The sequence below is a fragment of the Chiloscyllium plagiosum genome, unplaced genomic scaffold (genome assembly GCF_037043375.1).
Source record: "Chiloscyllium plagiosum isolate Xiang-an unplaced genomic scaffold, Cpla_swu_hap1 HiC_scaffold_5, whole genome shotgun sequence".
Lineage (NCBI taxonomy): Eukaryota > Metazoa > Chordata > Chondrichthyes > Orectolobiformes > Hemiscylliidae > Chiloscyllium > Chiloscyllium plagiosum.
Window position 1 is genome coordinate 68594067 of NW_028270143.1, and position 21580 is coordinate 68615646.

The 21580-nt window shown below is 42.0% G+C and overlaps 1 protein-coding gene across 1 annotated transcript in view; it reads right to left on the minus strand.

Moving 5' to 3' along the window:
* Window positions 1-21580, minus strand: part of dazl (deleted in azoospermia-like) — a 114742-nt gene that overhangs the window by 81001 nt on the left and 12161 nt on the right. The window contains exon 3 of the mRNA XM_087987766.1: window positions 11099-11190. Within this exon, the coding sequence (XP_087843892.1) occupies window positions 11099-11190 (92 nt within the window). The remainder of the gene's footprint in view (window positions 1-11098; window positions 11191-21580) is intronic.

The following is a 21580-nucleotide window of genomic DNA, read 5'->3' on the forward strand; positions in this document are numbered from 1 at the left end:
CTGGGAATTCTGAAGATAAGAGAGAAAAGCAATCCTGAGGCCACTGTCCTACTCACCTCTGCACTCAATGGATCATTGCCAACACGATACAAATCAGCCTTTTGCTTTTCAGGCTTCTGAAAAGAGATTCTCCTACAAGACTGTGGTTCACTCCTCCATCAACACCTTTGCATGCAAGTATTGGATATAAAGCAATTGCCCTTTTAATCACCTGCCTTCTCATATCCAGGTCCCCAAACACTGAGTTCAACAAGTAAATATTGCAGTTTAGTACACATATTAATTTGTCCAAAACACACACACTCCTTTGCAGTTGGGACTAAGCACTACACAAACTGGGTAAATGGTTCACATTCTGGATTTTCCTGAGCTTCTAATACTGTCAATTTAAACTTCAACCTACACAGGTCCTCGACTCCTGTCCCTGACTTTCAACAATTTTCCAACAAAGCTCAATAGAAGCAATGTTAATAGTATCTCATATTCCAAATGAGCAACTTTATTGCTTCCACTGTCTTCTGACATCACTAATTTCAAATTGTAACTTAACTACTTTTTGGGATGGCAGCTGTTGGCGATTTCTGTTTTTCTAACTACTTCTCAAAATACATTTGTTTTATTACGTCTTTTACTGTGCACCACCATCTTTGATCTTAATCAATCCTGCTTTTGACCCATTCACAGACGTTGCACATATTCCCATCCCCAACTCTCCACTGCTTTCCTTGCCTCTGTATTTAATACACATTAGAAATTAACTATCTAGTTCTGATACAAAGTCAAATACTGTCAGATCATATCCAGAATTTGTTTAATCACTTATCTTTAATGGAATTGGGGACAAAAATTGGAAACATTAAACATCATGGTTTAATCAAAAGTAAATAACTGTCATGATCATCATGGGTGCCAGAATCAAAGTTGGATTAAAATTTACTAAATGGTTAAATAGCGCTCTCAGGGCAAATAAGTTAAATTGGCGATCTTCATGTCCAACAAGTACTTGAGATTATGAGGAAGGCTGAAACCAAACCGAGAACCTCAGGAAAAATGTCTAATAAGAAACAAATGGACCAACATCCTTACATAAAATGACAGCACTGCAAACCAGTCTGGGCGGCAGAAAACAAACATTCTACTAGATATAAACGATTAGGATTTAACTTGGGAGATATAGTTAGTAAGTTTGCAGATGACACCAAAAAATTGGTGTTACAGTGGATATTGAAGGCCAAGATTACAAACAGATCGTGATCAATTGGGTCAACGAGCTGAGGACTGATAGATGTAGTTTAATTTGGATATATGCAAAATATTGCATTTTAATAAAGCAAGCAAAGGTAGAACTTATACAATTAATGGTAGGGCCTTCGATAGAATTGAGAAACAGACCCAAGGATTCAGATTAGATTGAATAGATTAGATTATTTACAATGTGGAAACAGGCCCTTCGGCCCAACAAGTCCACACCGACCCTCCGAAGAGCAACCCACCCAGACCCATTCCCCTACATTTATTCCTTCACCTAACACTACGGGCAATTTAGCAGTACCAATTCACCTAGCCTGCACATTTTTTGGACTGTGGGAGGAAATCGGAGCACCCGGACGAAACCCACGCAGACACGGAGAATGTGCAGGGATGATTCAGGTATGTAATTTGCTGAACTTTGTGTTACATGTAGACGGGGTGGTTAAGGCTGCATTTCGTATGCTTGCCTTTGTTGTTCAGAACTTTGAGTATTGGAGTTCGGACATCAAGGCGAGGTTGTAAAGGATGTTAGTTCTGGAGCACTGTGTACAGATCTGATTGCCCTATAGGAAGGATATTATTAAATTGGAAAGGGTTCAGAAAACAGACCAGGATGTTGCCAGGATGGAAGGCGAGTTATAAAGGTGGGCTGGATAGGCTGTGACTTGTTCACTAAAGCATATGAAGTTGAGGACTGACCTTATAGAAGTTTATAAAATCATGAGGAGCATAGAGAAGGTGAATAGCAAGACTTTTCCCTTGGGTGGGAGCAGTTTTTTTAAAGAGAGGCAAAAACATTTAAAAAAAAAGGACGGGGTGCAACTTTGTTTTTTTTAAAAACACAGCATGGTTCATATTAGATTAGATTGGGGGGCACGGTGGCACAGTGGTTAGCACTGCTGCCTCACAGCGCCAGAGACCCGGGTTCAATTCCCGCCTCTGGCGACTGTCTGTGTGGAGTTTGCACATTCTCCCCGTGTCTGCGTGGGTTTCCTCCGGGTGCTCCGGTTTCCTCCCACAATCCAAAAATGTGCAGGTTAGGTGAATTGGCCATGCTAAATTGCCCGTAGTGTTAGGTGAAGAGGTAAATGTAGGGGAATGGGTCTGGATGGGTTGCGCTTCGGCGGGTTGGTGTGGACTTGTTGGGCCGAAGGGCCTGTTTCCACACTAAGTAATCTAAATATGTGGAATGAACTGCCAGAGAAAGTGGTGGATGCAGGTACAGTTACAATATTTAAAAGACATTTAAATAAGTACATCAAGAAGAAAGGTTTGGACTGGCATGGGCCAAATGCAAGCAAGTGGGACTAGTTTAGTTTAGGAACATGGTCGGCGTGGACTACTTAGTGACTGTACTTTTTAAAATGATTTTTGACAGTTATTGTTTAATTAAACAAAGTATCCACTATGAAACAGAGCTAAACAGACCCAATAATAAGCCCTGAAGGCTCCAGAAATTTGAACAAACTGGCAGTGCAATTCATTTTAGAAATGAATACGAGAGGGAGACAGAAATCATGCATTTTTGGAAAGGGCTTGACAGTGCAGATGTAGAGGTTGTTTCTCCTTATGAGACAGAGTTTAGGACCAGGGGCATAATCTCAGTAAGGGATCACACATTTAAAATAAATTCTTCCTGAACTCTTCTCTCAGAGGGTAGTAAATCTATGAAATTATTTTCTGCAGAAAACTCTTGAGGTTGGACTGCTAAGGATATTCCAGGCTATGAACATATTTTGAATCAATAAGGTATGAAGGGGTTTGGGGGAAAAGGCAGGAAAGTGGAATTGAGGCAGGACATGGAGTCAAGATGGCAGCCTTGCAAACCTGCAGGAAATTGGGGATTCATAGAGTAAAACAGAGAAGCAAGGGGAGTATGATCAGCAAACAAACTGCAAGTGACCAGTACATGCAGCGATACTGTCGTCGTGCAAAAATGAATAATGTGAAAGGGGTCAAAAATAAGTCCACAGGATATCTTGACGATGGTAAGTAGGAACAAGAAACATTTCCTGGAGATATGCTGAGAATATTCACTTAGTTGGGACTGAAATCATTCGGATAAATCCAGACAGAAAGATATGGAAAAGCGTTGGAAAACATTGGGCTGGACAGTGATGATAAATGTGTCTAAAAAGTAAGAAGGGTTAAGGATAAGGTGCTCAAATGAGCACCAGCAAACTATCTATACTCTGCAATCAGGAAAACGGCATCTGGTGAAGTATTGTGGTATCTTTGAGCTTTTGAGAACAGGAAATGGCAAGAACGTTTTTTTAATCACTGTTTTAAGACCACAGCATATAGACTTATTTGAAATAAATCAGTAAAAATCGCAACATCAGGTTATCCAACAGGTTTACTTGGAAGCACTAGCTTTGAGTGCTGCTCCTTCATGTGGTGTTTGTGGAGCATAACATCATAAGATACAGAATTTATAGCAAAAGGTTACAGTGTCATGCAACTGAAATTATGTATTGAACAAACCTGGATTGTTGTTAAGTCCTTCATCTTTTAGAATGAGTTGCAGGCTTTGGTTCATTAATTTGTAAACCCCAGAACTTCTTTCAAGTCACCTTCCCGAGATAATTTAATGTTCTATTACGAAAGGTGACATCTCAGCTCAGACAATGCACTAAAGGTGTGAAGTCAGAGTCTGTCTGTATCCCAATCTTGAGTCAGACTGATTTTATTTCCAAAGTGGAATTTATAAAATATTACATGGATTAACTGTCTGCAGGTTGCACATTTGTTGAGCAAAACAGGATGCATCGGCAAATACAAATTCACCCAGAGACTTGTATGTGTATGTGCCCGCGTGTGAGAGAGCACAAGAGTGTACATGAGTAGGTGTGTGTGGGCGTGATGGAGTATAAGCCCGTCAGAGGGTATGCACATGGGCGAGAGTTGCATATGGATGTATGAGAGAGAGTCAGCGTGAGCATGTAATGTCGTGGGGTCACCTGTAGTGTGACATGAACCCAAGGTCCAGGTTGAGACCATTCTCATGGGTACCGAACTTGGCTATCAGGCCCTGCTCAGCCTTTTTGCATTGTTGCCTATCCCAAAGTCCACTTTGGAGGATGGTCACCCAAAGATCCGTGGCCAAATGTCCCTGATCGTTGAAACGTTCCACGACTGGGAGGAAACATCCCTGTCTGGTGATTCTTGTGCAGTGTCCATTCATCCATTGTCGTAGAATCTGCTTGGACTCGCGAATGAACCCTGTCTCAGGGCATCCTGGCCTGCAGCGTATGAGATAGGCAACATTGGCTGAGTCACACGAGTATCTGCCATGTACACTGTGGGTGGTGTCCATGTCGACACTCTGACACGTCTTGCAGTGGTTGCCATGACAGGGTCAGAGTGCTGTGGTCAATGCTGTCCTGACGGCTGGGCAGTTTGCTGTGAACAATCGTCTGTTTAAGGTTTGATGGTTGTTTTAAAGGAAGATCTTGGTGAGATGCTCATCCTCGTCGATATTATGTCGCAGGCTGCAAAGAACACGGTTTTGCTCCCAGGAAGCACTGGATAAGTAAGAGTACCCTATCGGTTGCAACCCATGTCTGTCTCCTGAGTAGATCATAATTTCTTGCTGAGACAGGTCAGAACTGGCGATCGATGAGTTGAGCATCGTACCTTGTTCTTACGAGAGTATCCTTCAGCACCATCAGGTGTCCGTCACATTCCTCCCCATCTGAACAGATCCTGTGCATGCATAGGGCTTGTCCGTAGGGGATGGCTGTTTTAATATGTTTAGGGTGGAAGCTAGAAAAGTGTATCAATGTGAGGCTATCCATGGGTTTGCGGTAGGGTGAGGTACTGGCGTGCCCATCCTTGATAGAGATGCATGTGTCCACGAACGAGACAGATACTAAAAAGGGTAGTCCATGGTAAGTCTAATGATAGGATGAAACTCGTTGATGTCACTGCGTAGTAGTTCTTCAGAGTCGAGAGTCATCCCATCATTAGACTTACCAAGAATAACCTCAATGCTACTCTTCTCTAGCTTCTACCTCTAAACATATTAAAACAGTCATCCCCTACAGATACACCCTACATGCACACAGGATCTGTTTGGATGAAGAGGACTGTGACGGACACCTGATAGGGCTCAAGCCTGCCCTCCTAAGAGCAGGATATGAAGCTCAACTCATCGAGAAACCGTAATGACCTCCTCAGGAGACAGACACAGGCTGCAACAAGACAGGGTACCCTTTGTTGTACAGTACTTCCTGGGAGTCAAAAAACTATGCCATGCTCCTCGCAGCCTGCAACACGTTATCAATGAGGATAAGCACCTCGCCAAGACCTTCCCTATGCCTCCACTTCGCCTTTTAAAGCAACTTCCAAACCTTAAACGGATGATTGTTCGCAGCAAACTGCCCAGCCTTCAGCAATCCTGTCATGTCAATCACTGCAAGATGTGTCAGAGTCAACACTGATACCATCATTACTGTTCAGACACCACCTACCATATATACGGCAGTTACTCATTTGACTCTGTCAACATTGCTTATTTCATTAGCTGATTGCAAGGATGCCGAGGCATGGTACATTGGCAAGACCAGGTAGATGCTACAACAACGGATGAATAGACACTGTGCAACCACCATCAGATGGGTGTTCCTTTCCAGTTAGGGAACATTTCAGCGGTCAGGAATATCTGGCCTCAGATCTTCGGGTGACCATTCTCCAAGAACAACTTTGGGATAGGTAACAACTCAAAGTGGTTGAGCACAGGCTGATAGCCATGTTTGGTACCCATGAAGATGGCCTCAAACAGGACCTTGGGTTCATGTCCCACTACAGGTGACCCCACTCACACAAGCACATGCTCTTACATACTGTCACACTCATGCAGACCCTCTCTCACGCACACGCTCTCTCAGATTCTCATGCAACCGCCACACTCGTACCCATGCCCTTTGACAGGCTTAGACTCCCATCACACCCACAATTTACAAAGCCTTCAAACATGCAAACACACACTCTTTCTCTTGCTCATGCACACAGAAGTCTATAGGGTGAATATGTTTGCAGATACATTCTATTTTGCTCAAAAAAAAAGACAATCTGCAGGCAGTCAATAAATGTAATATTTTGTAAATTCCACTTTGGTAATAGAACCAGTCTGACTCAAGATTGGGATGCAGACAGAATGTGACCTCATACCTTTAATGCATTGTCTGAGCTGAGATGTCACTTTTTGTTATAAAACCTTAAATTCTCAAGAAAGTGACTTGAAAATAGTTCAGGATTTAAACATTTAAGAACCAAAACCTGCAACCCATACTAAAAGATGATGGACTTAACAACAATCCAGGTTTGTTCGGTACAGAGGATCCTCGATTATCCAAACAAGATGAGCGGGCACTATTTTGCTCAGATAATTGATTATTTGGTCAATTGATTCAATGCCTCTCTTCTGGGACTCGGAGTTTTCTACAGTTTCCTTTTTCCTCGCTCTGCCTGCCTTACTTCCTCTGTCTCAGGGTTTGTTTCTGAGCAGACAATCTTGCGTATAAGGGACCTGGAGCATTGCTGAAGCCCCCCACCCCCAAAATCAGGTCAATGGGATTGACACAGTGAGCACTTGCCACGTCTGCTCCCCGTTCAGCAGTCTAGGCAGCAGCACACCGTGCGCGAGCTCACCCCACCCTCCCCCCTCAAGGTAGGGGGTCACGTCATTCGGAGACGATGCCTGGGCTCCCATCAATGACCAGGACTGTTCTCAGCAGCACTTCAGTAAGCAGAGTTCATTTTTAGTCATTGCAAACAAAATATATTTGTTTTTGCAATTTTGCATTAAGGACAAAAGGGTAACTAGGAAGAGAATAGGGCCCCTCAAAGATCAGCATGGTAGCCTTTGTGTGGAGTTGCAAAAGATGGGGCAGATACTAAGTGAGTATTTTGCATCAGTATTTACTGTGGAAAAGGATTTGGAAGATATGGACTGTAGGGAAATAGATGGTGACATCTTGCAAAATGTCCATATTACACAGGAGGAAGTGCTGGATGTCTTGAAACCCATGAAGGTGGATAAATCCCCAGGACCCGATCAGGTGTACCCTAGAACTCTGTAGGAAGCTAGAGAAGTGATTGCTGAGATATTTGTGTTATTGATAGTCACAGGCGAGGTGCCAGAAGACTGGAGGTTGGCTAACGTGGTGCCACTGTTTAAGAAGGGTGGCAAGGAGAAGCCAGGGAACTATAGACCGGTGAGCCTGACCTCAGTGGTGGGCAAGTTGTTGGAGGGAATCCTGAGGGTCATGAGGTACATGCATTTGGAAAGACAAGGACTGATTAGGGATAGTCAACATGGCTTTGTGCGTGGGAAATCATGTCTCACAAACTTGATTGTTACTTCCTCAAAACAAAACTCAGGATTGATGAGGGCAGAGCAGTAGATATGATCTATATGGACTTCAGTAAGGTGTTCGACAAGGTTCCCCATGGGAGACTGCTGAGCAAGGTTAGATCTCACGGAATACAGGGAGAACTAGTCATTTGGATACAGAATTGCTCAAAGGTAGAAGAGAGAGGGTGATGGTGGAGGGTTGTTTTTCAGACTGGAGGCCTGTGACCAGTGGAATGCTACAAGGATCAGTGCTGGGTCCTCTACGTTTTGTCATTTACATAAATGATTTGGATGTGAGCATATGAGGTACAATTAGTAAGTGTAATGTAAAATTTCTTAATTTTCCATTTACTGTGAAATTTGAAAGAGAATGCTTTTCTAAAATTTAACACTGTGCTGAGCTTTGTAAACAATATGTTGTTGAGGTTTGCAGCAAGCTTGTCTCGGTTTGAATTTTGTAAACATTCAACTCAACCTTGCGACAGTCGAACTCAGCAAAAGCTGAGGAACTGTTATGTCCAAGACCAGGGGATGAGAGAACACAACTTGAGTTTTCCTAGTCTTTGCCCTTGAGAGCATGATAAGAAACAGTATAATGCGAGTATCTGAACTATGCTCAGGTACCCCTTACATTGAGGCATCTAGCTGAATGCGCTGGGTCAACTCTGCAGAATTTAAATAAAGCTCCTTTCTTTGTTCTTGCTAACAGTGGAGTCAAGTAGATTTAACTTCCACGACAGTAAGTTTGCAGATGACACCAAAATTGGAGGTATAGGGGACAGCGATGAGGTTTACCTCAGATTACAACAGGATCTTGACCAGATGGGCAAATGGGCTGAGACATGGCAGATGGAGTTTAATTCAGATAAATGCAAGGTGCTGCATTTTGGGAAAGCAAATCTTAGCAGGACTTATACACTTAATGGTAAGGTCCTAGGGAGTGTTGCTGAACAAAGAGACCTTGGAGTGCAGGTTCATAGCGTCTTGAAAGTGGAGTCGCAGGTAGGTAGGATAATGAAGGCGGCGTTTGATATGCTTTCCTTTATTGGTCAGAGTCAGGAGTTGAAATGTCATGCTGCGGCTGTACAGGACATTGGTTAGACCACTGTTGGAACATGGCATGCAATTCTGGTCTCCTTCCTATTGGAAAGATGTTGTGAAACTTGAAAGGGTTCAGAAAAGATTTATATGGATGTTGCCAGGGTTGGAGGATTTGAGCTACAGGGAGAGACTGAGCAGGCTGGGGCTGTTTTCCCTGGAGCGTCAGAGGCTCCAGGGTTTACAAAATTATGAGGGGCATAGATAGGTAAATAGGCAAAATCTTTTCCCTGGGGTGGGGGAGTCCAGAACTAGAGGACATAGGTTGAGGGTGAGAGGGGAAAGATATAAAAGAGACCTACAGAGCAATCTTTTCACACAGAGGGTGGTACGTGTATGGAATGAGCTGCCAGAGGAAGTGGTGGAGGCTGGTACAATTGCAACATTTTAGTGCTATTTGGATGGGCATATGAATAGGAAGTGATATGGGCCGGGTGCTGGCAGGTGGGACGAGATTAGGTTGGGATACCTGGTCAGCATGGACGGGTTGGACCGAAGGGTCTGTTTCCATGCTGTACATCTCTGCGTCTTTTAGAGTCACAGAGTCGTAATCAGTATTGAAATACCTCTGATATAATGTTTCTATTGGGATCTTGAGATCTTCTTCAGAGAATCCAAAATTCGGATAATTGATATTCTGATAATAGAGGTTCCTCTGTATATCATGTCAGTCGCATGACACTAATCTTTTGCTATAAATTATGTCTTATGATCTTATGTTCCACAACCACCTCATGAAGGAGCAGCGTTCCAAAAGCCAGTACTTCCAAATAAATCTGTTGGACTATAATCTGGTGTTGTGATTTTTAAATGTCCAACACAAGTTCCTCCTCATCTTGAAAGAAATCAGCAGCAACGGTTTGGAATGACTTGATGGCATGAAATTTAGAAATTTAATTTTCTTGACCACTGACAGAGCTGACTTTGACTGTTGACACATGAAGGTATGAATCAAGGAGATAACATCACGTCACAATCATTGCTTTATTTGGAAAACATAGGTAATTACTTCTTGCTCAGTTAGGGAGCTTTAACTGAGTCAAGAGCCCCTGCATCTGAAAACGTTTTCCTGGTCATTCCTTCTCAAATTCTTTCCATCTCTAGGAATGCAAGAGAAATTCTCATCTTTAGATTTTATTGCTGCAGAATAAAAGTGCAGCTAGTAAAAAAGTAAGTTGAAGACAAAAGTAAAATGCTAGAGATAATACCAGAATAGGAAAGCAAAGGGAATCTAGAACGCATTATTCAAACCTTGAAGGGAATAATTCAACACATTTGAGAAATTAACTTAACAGCCAAAAAAACAGTACTTTCAGTAAACATCTCACGTGAAAATTGAGTAAACCATACAGCCCATCGAGCCTCGTCTCGCATCCAAACAGTCACAGCTGATATTCAGGTTCAATTTCTTTCCCACCTGCTCCCCTTATCTGCCAGTTCGAAACTTCTCCTTTTCCACAACATTCTGACCAACAGTTAATTCTCATATCTGCTTAATGTTATGTTAACTGGTATGGAGCTAGAGGGCACTACATTTGAGAAAACGGATCCAAAGCAAAGAAGCAGAGTCCTTGAATATTGTGAAAGACAAATTGATATATTCTTAAACAAGCAGTTGAAAGATTATCAGGGGTAAGCAAGGACTCTTAGATGAAGTGATAGTGTCCCTACCGGAGTTGAAAAGCACAAGTTCAAGTCCCACCTGCTCCTTCTCCCCACCCTCTCCCCTAGAGACTTCTAACTCTGGTCCTATATCTTCATAACATCCAGTCATGGTTACAGATATAGATGTACAAGGCATCTATTTTATTTTATTCATAAAGGAGATAAAAGGGGATCACTAGCTAGGCCAGCATTTACAGCACGCCCTCTAACTATCCGGAGGCAAGTTAGTCAACCACATCACTGTGGATCTGGAATCATATGTAGGCCATACCAGTTAAGGATGGCAGATTCTTTCCCTAAAATGATATTTATGAACTATACGCTTTTCTGACAATGAATTCATGGTCATCATTAGACAACTAATTCCAGATTTTTAGTGAATTCAAAATCCACCATTTGCCATGGCAGGAGTCAAACCTGGGTTCCCCTTGGCATTGCCTGGGTCTCTCGATTAACTGTCCAGTGATAATGTTGCTAGGCCATTAGCTACATTCAGCTCAAACCATGGGAAACTATTAAAATTAATCCTCTAAGTATAAAGTGAACATAGCAGGTTCTATGAACATGCCCATCAATTTTTCCCTCAACAGCATCTTAACCTGATGAAGTCCAAAACCTGGCAAATAACTACTTTTAATAAACTATTCGTAAAATTAAATTTCAAACTAAAGGACTAAAAAACCTTCATGAGCAAGAATACATTTGATTAGTTAATGAATATCTTACCCTCTGGAAACACCACCTCCATCGCTAATTATTTTAACTTGTTTCACAGCACCATACCTAGTGAAGAAACCTCGCATCTCATCTTCACCCATCTGTAATGAAATAAAATATAGTTTATTCCATCTGAAGACTCTACGAATACTTGGTAAAAATAGAACAGCATAAATATTTGTGCTTTACTAAAAAACAAAATTAAATAACCTCATTTTTAAACTTTGGGGTCTGCAACACTTTCAAGGCCAAGAAAGAAAACTGAACATTACAGGATGACATCTTTAGGTTTTGGATACTATTTCACCCAAACAGGCAGTCAAGTAGAGAATCTACTTACAGAGCTCTCACAGTGAGCTTTTAGTTGTAAAAACTGCATAGACCAATATGCCTTAAGTTTCCACATTTTCAAAATACCATGCTTCAGTATGCCATAATTTATTTTTTATGTCCCACCCAAAGCAGAATTCCAATTTTTGGGGTAATAGTATTTCTGTATAGTATCTTGAATGTTGCCAATCACAGATTTTTTGATCAAAATTGGAATTCTCAAGAGGCATTTGTTAGGAAACAGTATGCTCAATGAAGGATAGCAATCTATGGTATGGAGAGAAAGCTAGACTTTTATTCAAACAAGGAAGTTTCCGCACCCCTTTTTACAAAAGCAATTCCAGATATAATACCCTATAATGTTTCAAGGCAAAGATGACTCTGGCCTCCTGCCTGATCCTCACAGTGATCTTTAATTCTTTCCAAAAGTACTAATAGGATTCTCCATGCAATCAAGACAACCTAGAACTTAGCAATTAATCCAGTAATTATTTTCCATGTAGCAGAGAGGGAGGTGGGATAAGTAGGCAAGATATTTTTCAAACTCTATGCAGCAGTAACCAAGATGCACAATTCCAAAAATTAGGACACAAGAGAGAAAGAAGCATAGGTCGTTGTTTTTCTGAAAAGCAGAGCAAGGCAGTAGCTTCCTAAAGAGAACAGTAGACCTATCCAAGTGGGTAGATGTAGAATAACATTAACGTCTCTGTTGTGAAAACAATAAGTCATGCAATTATTCGAATAAGCACTTCAGGCAATGACCCTTTTTCTGGGATGTTGATTGTGATGATCTTTTCTCCTCTCCTTTCAGGCCTCCTGCAGTATTTGTTTAGCCATCTCCCCAACATTGATGGGTGCTGGCAGGTGGTACTAGATTGGGTTGGGATATCTGGTCGGCATAGACGGGTTAAACCTAAGGGTCTGTTTCCATGCTATACATCTCTGACTCATTAGAGAATTATATACTTCCTTACCCGAAGAAATCCAAACTGTATAAAATTGTCAAAATGTTACTTCTAACAAATTTGACTCAATATATTTTTTGAGTAAGTGACTAGGTGCATTGACAAGAATCGTGCAGTTGGTGTCATCTACGTAGACTTCAAAAAGCTCTCACACTTCAAACTGGTTAAGAAACAAACAGTCCATGAGATCCAGGGCAATTCTGCATCCAAAACTGACTTAGTGACAGGAAGCAGAGGATGATGGTCAAAAGGTTGCTTTGTGACTGGTAACCAATGTTCAATGTCAAATCATAGGGTTTAGTGCTAGGGCCTTTGCATTTTGATGTACACGTTAATAATCTTGAGATGAATGCAGAAGGGACGATCACTAAATTGACAGAATACAAAAATTGATGGTGCAGTACATAGTAAGGAAGCAAGCCTTGGACAACAGTATGATACAAATGGGCCAGGCAGTTGGTATGAACAATAGCAAATTGAAATTTAATCCTGAAAAATCAGAGATGATGCATTTTAAGTAAGAACATAAGAACTAGGAGCAGGAGTTGGCCATCTGACCCTTCAAGCCTGTTCCACCATTCAATAAGATCATGGCTGAACTTTGAGGCCTCAGCCCCACTTACCCATACTCTCACCATAACCCTTACTTCCTGCATTGTTCAAAAAAAAATCTCTTAGCTTTAAAGCCATTCACTGATGCAGCATCAACTACTTCAAAGATTTCCATAGATTCACAACCCTTTGGGTGAATAAGTTCCTTCTCAATTCAGTCCCAAATCTGTTCCTCCTATTTTTGAGGCTATGCTCTCATTCTAATTTCACCTGCCAGTAAGGAAACATCCACTCTACATCTATCTTATCCAGTCCCTTCATAAATTTTAAATGTTTCTGTTTCTATAAGAATCCCCCCTCTCATTCTTCTAAATTCCAATGAATATAATCCCAGTCTACTCAATATCATAACAGGCCAACCCCCTCAACTCCAGAATCAACCTAGTGAACCTCCTCTGCACCCACTCTATGCCAGTACATCCTTTCTGAAGTAAGGCACGCAGTACTTCAGGTGTGACCTCACCAGCCCCCTATACAGGTGTTACATAACCTCCTTGCTTTTAAACTCAATCCCCCTCACAATGATGGGTAAAATTCCACTTGCCTTCTTAATTCCCTGCTGTACCTGCAGACCAACCTTATGATTCATGCACAAGGGCACCCAGGTCCTCTACGTTGCAGCATGCTGCAACTTTTTAACCATTCAAGCAATAGTCCTTTTTACTGTTACTCCTACCAAAATGAATGACTTCACATTTATTAACATTGCATTCCATCTGCCAGACCTTTGCCCACTCATAAGTATCTATGTTCCTCTGCAAAGTTTCACAGTCCTCAGTACACTTCACTCTGCCATTCATCATATGGTCATCTGCAAACTTTGATACACTACATATGGTCCCCAACTCCAAATCATCTACGTAAATTGTGAATAATTGTGGTCCCAAAACTGATCCCTGTGGTACTCCACTCGTTACTGACTGCCAGCCCAAATAGCATCATTTATCCCCACTCTTTGCTTCCTGTCAGTCAACCAATCCTTGATCCATGCTAATACTTTACCCGTAATGCCGTGCATCTTTATCTTATGCAGCAGCATCTTGTGCAGCACCCTGAACACCTTTTCAAATCTAGGTACACATCTGTTGGGTCCCTGCTATTCACTATGCTCATAATAATTTCATAGGATGCCAAAAGATTAGTTTTACATAATCCGCCCTTCATGAACCCATGCACATACCCAACGAGACAATTTCTATCTAGATGCCTTGCCATTTCTTCTTTGATAATAGAATCAAGCATCTTCCCTACTATAGAAGCTAGAAGCTAACCAGTCAATAATTCTCCATTTTTTGTCTACTGTGGCATCACATCTCTGTTTTCCAATCTGCTGGAACTGCTCAGAGTCCAGCAATGTTTGGAAAATTACAAAATTCACTAGCTATTGCACTTGCTATTTCTCCTGCCAAGTCTTTAGTAGCCTGCGATGCATTCAGTCAGGGCCAGTAGATTTGTCTATCCTTTGCTCCATTAGCTTGCCCAATACTACTACTTCAATGATAATGATAGCTTCCAGGTCCTCACCTACCTTAATCTCTTTGTCAATTACTGTCATGTTATTTGTGTCCTCCACTGTGGAGACCAACAAAATACCTATTCAACGCTTCGGCAACTTCATCATATTCAGAGATGTACAGCACGGACACAGACCCTTCAGTCCAACACGTCTATGCAGACCAGTTATCCCAACCCAATCTAGTCCAGCCTACCATCACCTGGCCCATATCCCTCCAAATCCTTCCTATTCATAAACCCATCCAGATGCCTTTCAAATATTGCAATTGTACTAGCCTCCACCACTTCCTATCATTGGGCAAGACTAGCATTCGGTCTCCGTCCCTAATTACCCCTTGAGTGAGTGCCGAGCTCAGGACATTTCAGAGGGCCATTGGGACTCAGCCCTATCGCTGTGGGGTCTGGAGTCACGTGTAAGCACAGCCCAGGTAAGGCTGGCAGATTTCCAACCCCATTGAGAGAACCTGCAATGGATTTCTTTTTTTTTTACAAGAATCGATGACAGTTGTCACAGTCACCGTTACTGAGATTGGCTTTCAACCCCAGATTCTATTCAATTAATTTAAAATTCCATCCAGTCCAGTGGTGGGATTTGAATCCAGAACATTCTATTCAGAAATATTATCGACACTTCACCCAGGCCGCAGTCCAAGTTAACTCTGGGTTGGGTGAGTACGATAGAGATATTGTCTGTTTTTAAAGTTGACCTGTTCAGACATGTTGTTACGAGGCACTTCTGAAGCAGGTGGCATTTGAATGCAGGCAGCATTTGAATGCAGGCATTCTGCCCCAGACGCAGGGACCTTAACACTGCGCCACAACAGCACTTTGTAGAATGAGAATCCCTACAGTGAGGAAGCAGGTCATGTGGCCCATCAAGCACATGCTGACCCTGTAAACAGCATTCCACCCAGACCTGTTCCCTTTCCCTATCCCTGTAACCCTGCATTTCGTCATGGCTAACCCACACACTCTTGGACACCACAGGACCATTTAGCATGGCCAATCCACCCTAACCTGCACATCTTTGGACTGTGGGAGGAAACTGGAGCACCCGGAGGAAACCCATACAGACACAGGGAGAACGCGCAAACTTCACAGAGTCGCCAGAGATAGACCCGAACCTGGGTCTCTGGCGCTGTGAGGCAGTGGTGCTGCCCACGAAGGAAAAAGATCAGCAAGCCAGGCAATCAACCGGATTTCACTACGTTTTGTGGGGTTTGAGTCACAAACGTGTGCACACAGGTGGCTAGCCCAAGGACACAGGCTGGAGTTCTCATTCAGGCCACGCCTGCATCAAACACTCCCACCTCGCTCAGATGTCTTGAATCTCAGCCCTCAGAACCTCACTTCCCACCCAGTATCCAAGTAACTCACAGCTCGATCCCACTCAATGATGTAGGAATCCTACCACTCTATTTGTGGCACCTCTCCTTCCCTCAGCTCCTTCATGGGGGCGATCAGTGCCAACTTGGTTGAGGTCTGGATGTCTGTCTTCTTGGCCGCCTGTGCGATTTCGGTCTGCGGTTTCCCCAGCTGCGCCTTGGTGCGTATCCTATCCCACGACTAAATGCCTTTTCTCATCCTCTGAAGGACCAATGTTTATTTTAGCCATACTTTTTCATTTTATATATTTATAGAAACTTTTGCTATCTGTCTTCACATTGTGCTTTTTTCTCATGTTCTACCTTTCTTTATTTTACAGCTCTTTTTGTGGCTCTGTTGACTTTTAAAGCTTTCCTAATCTTCTAGTTTCCCCACTGATCTGGACTACTTTGTATGCCTACTCTGACAATTTGATAGCCTCCCTTACTCCCTTAGACACCCATGGAAGATTAGCTTTTTTCTTCCTTGTCACTGGAATATACTTTTGCTGAGCACTTTCAAAAGTTGCTTTGAAAGTCTTCCACTACTCGTCAACTGTCCCACCATAATGTCGTTATTTCCAGTCTACTTTACCCAAGTCCTCCCTCATCCTATTGTAGTCTCCCTTGTTTAAGCACAGTACCCTGGCATTGGATTTTATGTTCACACTCTCCATCTTTATTCTAAATTCAACCAAGAGGATCCCTAAATATGTGGATGTTAATTATTCCTGTCTCATTACACAGGACCAGATCTAGGATAGCTTGCTCCCTCTTCAGTTCCATTACATACTGTTCGAGATAACTATTGCCAATACACTCAAATTCCTCAAGGCTATCCTGACTGAGCTAGTTCCACCATTCGACATGTAGATTAAAATCCCCCATGATAATTGCCATACCATTTTTACAGCTATTAGTTATTTCTTCAGTTATTGCCCACCCCAATGTGATATTATTATTTGGTGGCCCTATAGACTATGCCCAGTGACATTTTATTCTTAGAATTTCTAACTTCCACCCAAACGGATTCAAATTTATTCCCGATAGAACTTATATCATCTCTAAGCACCACCCTGACATCCTTGAATATCAGAGCCACACTACCTCCCTTACCTTGTCAGTCCTTCCAAATAGTCAGATACCCCTGGATAGTTAACTCCCAGTCGTGACCATCCTGTAACCATGTCTCCATAACTGCCACTAAATCATATTCATTCATGATTTGTGCCTTTAACTCATCGGCCTAGTTACAAATGCAAATTCAGGTAAAGTGCTCTTATGCTAGTCATCATATCCCCATGATTTACATCATCTCTAATAATATCTCCAGAGAATTATCCTTCCTTTTTACTGCTTTCATAATCTGCCTTTTAGTTAAACACTCCAGCTTACCTTCTTATTTACCAACATACTTCCTGTCATTTCCCCCCTTTCCTTTTCCCTCAACTCACTAGTTTAAAGTCCTAGTGACCAACCCAGTTATCCTTTTCACAAGAACACTGGTTCCAGATTGATTCAGTTGGAAACCGCCCCATCGGTACAGAGCCCTCCCGTTCCAAAATTGATGCCAATGCCCCATGAAATGCAACGCCTCTTTCACATACTACTATCTTAGACACGTGTTTACTTTCTAATTTTATCCCCAAACCAATTTGCATGGGGTTCGAGATTATAACCCTTGAGGACCTGTTCCTTAATTTCATTCCTAATGCTCGATAATTTTGGAGGATAAACAAGACAAATGGAGTACACATGGAACTCTAAGACTCTAGAAAGTACAGAGGATCAAAGGGGTCTTGGTATGCATGTCCAAAGATCCTTAAACACCTTATCTAAGTGTCCTACTGCCTTTAAGGCACATGGGACATTTGCCTTTATTAGTGAAAACAAAGGAATACAAGAGGAAGGAAGTTGTAATGGAGCTGTATGCTCATACTTTGTGCATTTCTGGTTGCACAACTATAGGAAGGATGGTGAGTGTACTAAAGGTGAAGAGATTCACCTGGATGTTACCTGGCCCGGAGAAATTTATATATGAAGGCAGACTAGATTTTGATTTGATTTATTGTCATATGTACCAATATACAGTGAAAAGTATTGTTTTGTATGTTGTACACAAGTACAACAGGGTAATAGAACACAATGCAGAATGAATTGTTACTGCTACAGAGAAAGCTCAACTTTAATATACAAGAGGTTCAACCATAAGTCTGAAACAGTAGGTAAGAAGCTGTTCTTACATATGTTGGTATGAGTTTAAATTTTTTTTTTGCATCTTCTACTCCATGGAAGACAGGAGTATAGCAGGGGTGGAAGGGATCTTTGACAATGTTGGCTGCTTTCCCAAGGCAAGTGGTGTAGATGGAGTAAAATGGAATGAAGGCTGGTTTGCATTATGGACTAGGTTACGTTCACAACTCTAATTTCTTATGGTCTTGGCAGAACAGTTGTCATTCCAAGGTGTGATATATTGGGATAGGATGCTTTATATGGTACATCTCTAAAAATTGCGAAGAGTCCTTGGCAATTTCCTTAGCATTCTAAGGAAGTAGAGGTGTTGGTGTGCTTTCTTGACAGTAGTTTTGACATGGATGGACTAGGAGAGACTACTGGTGATCTTTACTGCTAGCAACTTCAAGTTCTTGTGCACCTCCACCTCAGCACCATTGATACAGACAGGGGCATGTTCTCCAAGCCGCCTCATAAGATCGATGACCATCTCCTTCATTTTGCTGACAGTGAGGAAGAGATTGTTGTCTTGGACAAAGTAGCACACTCATTTAAATTGACTACTGCATTCCTGAACATGAAATAATCCACTGACTCCGAGGAGTCACATAAGAGCTCCTCTATTAGTTGAGACCACCTCTGGACCACCTTCTGTACCAGATCCTCACGCTTCAGTTTCTGCTTGTAAGCCAAGAGGAGCCCAGCCCAGTGGCCTGATTTATCAAAATGCAGGTGAGGAATAGAGTGGTAGGTGTTTGCACCTCTGATGGGACAGGGATGTGATGGTGCCTTGGTAGCACACTCTAGGTTGACCTGGTTGAAGTCACTGGCTACAAAGAACAAGGTCTCTCAATATTCCGTCTCAAATATATTTGCGGCAATGTAAGTTTCATTAAGTGCGCTCTTCACTTCTGCATGGAATGTAAACTGTCAGGATAGCAGAAGTAAACTCCCACAGCAGATAGCTGGGGCAATACTTCACCATTAGATATTCTAGGTCTAGAAGGAGCAGTATCTCACCAGGGTCATCACATCTGAGGACCAAGCAGCGTTGATCAGTAGACCTCTTTGCCTTTTGCCTTACCCAAGGGTGCCACACAGTCTACCCAGTGGATTGCAAAACCCTCAAGTTGTGAGGCACAGTCAGATGAAGCAGTAGGGAGACAGTGAGGTCTGCAGATGCTGGAGATTAGAGTTGAGAGCGTGTTGCTGGAAAAGCACAGCAGATCAGGTAGCATCCGAGAAGCAGGACAATCAGGCAGGAGCCCTTCATCAGGTAGCAGCAGGAAGCCATATCTCTATTAAATAGAGCACACAGCAGACAATTCTGTTTCGTAGGTGAGTCTAGCTTTAAGTTTGACTGGAGCATGCTGGGGAGAGGAATGGTTTAAGATGACAGGGGTTGGACAGACAGGGAGAAACCTTCAGTAGAGGGGTAAATAAGCAGGGGGCACAACTTTAGGCAAAGTGCAGGAGGTTCAAAGGGAGCAGGAAAATGTCTTCACCCAGAGGGCTGTAGATATCTGGAACTCACTGCCTGAAAAAGGATGTTAGAAACAGGAGTCTTCAAGACATTGAAGAAATATTTAGAAGAGCACTTGAAACACCGTACAAAGTTATGGGGCAACTGCTGGAAAACAAGATTACAATAATTGGAGGTCTGCTGACCAGCACGGACACAGACCCTATGTATCAGCTTGTCCACACTGACCAGATATCCCAAACTGACCAAATCCAATTTGACAGCATTAGGCCCACATCCCTCTAAACTCTCCTATTCATATACCCATCCAGATTTTGTTTTTAAAAATGTTGTAACTGTCCCAGTCTCCATCACTTCCTGTGGTAGTTTACTCCAGAAATGTACCACTCTCTGCATGAAAAAGCTACCCCTCAGGTCCATTCTATATCTTTCCCTTCTCACCTTAAACCTATGCTCTCTAGTCTTGAACTCCCCTACCTTATGAAAAGGACTTTAGCCACTTACTCTATCCCTGCCCCGCATAAACCTCTATTCAGATCAACCCTCAGCCTGACACTCCAATGAAAAAGACCCCAACCTATTCAGCCTCTCTGTACAATTGAAACACTCCAGTCCTGACAACATCCTTGTAAACCTTTTTTTTTGCACCCTCTCAAGTTTAACTTCCTTCCTACAGAAGGATGACCAGAACTGTATGAAGTATTCTAAAAGTGGTTTCACAAATGTCCTGTACAACTGCAACATGACATTCCAACTCAGATACTCATGTTCTGACCAATGAAGGCAAGTGTGTGAAATGTCTTCTTCACCACAGTCTACCTGCAACTCCACTTTCAAAGAACTATGCATCTATACCACTAGATCTTTGTTTGGAAACACTTCCACAATGTACTAAAGGGCCTCTTTCTGTGCAAAAAACCAGACTCTAATATTCCAGGTGTACACTCGCCAAAGGCCGATGCAATTGCTAAACAAAATATTCTGGATGCTCCAAATCTGAAATAAGAACAGAAAATACTAGAGATATTCAGCAGTGGAAGAGAAAAACATCCCAAATCCACTCTGCCATTACTTGATTCACTGCATACTTCCAAAATGTTCTGCTTTATTTTCTATTCAATGGCAACAAGACTTCATTACTCTTATACTACATTCCCCAATCAATAAAGGCTACCAGACTATTTTCTTCCAAGTTATTTATCACATCAATTAACCTTGCATACAAAAGGACTTCCAAAATTCCTTTGAGTATTAACCTCTTTAGCTGTCTCCCATTTTTTCCTCAAAGTGGATAACTTCTACATCATCCCCTACATTATTTGCCTGTAGCACTTCATCGCCCAAGTATGTAACCTGCGCAGATCCTTTAACTGCTGTTTTATGTCTTCCTTTTAGTTTACTTTCAGTGTTCCATCATTAGAAAATAGCAGAATTCCATCTGTGGTAATCTACTATTTATAGCTTGCAAATATAAAAATGGTTTGTTTATTCATTCTTTTCACATCTCAATCCATTTGACTTAACTGACATTCTTTGAAATGCCTTGTCATCATGTTCATCATTGATAAGTATTGGCAATTTTCTCCAATGACACCAAATGACTTCACACCCTCCCAGTTGATGATGTCACATTTCAAGTGTCAATTGCCTATCAATTATTTATTTATATATACAGGGGTCAACTGGGGCTTTGCCAATGTAACAAAAGCCTGTGTGCCATCATTGCCTTCTCATGCAATTGCAAAAGGTGTAATATCACCTTGTTCATCCAGTTACAACACAGCGGTGAACCAGTCTTAATTAAACGAGACACCCAGAAAAGCTCATCTTGCCTCGTATCTGTTAAAACGTGACAGAGAGAACACCCAAATTCCACTGAAGAAAATATTAATTTATTCTTTAACTGTAAAAGTGAAAACTACACAACAACAATTCCCAACTCTAAGCGTCCCCTTTCTCTTAACTGCTTATTACTTGCCTCCAACTCTAT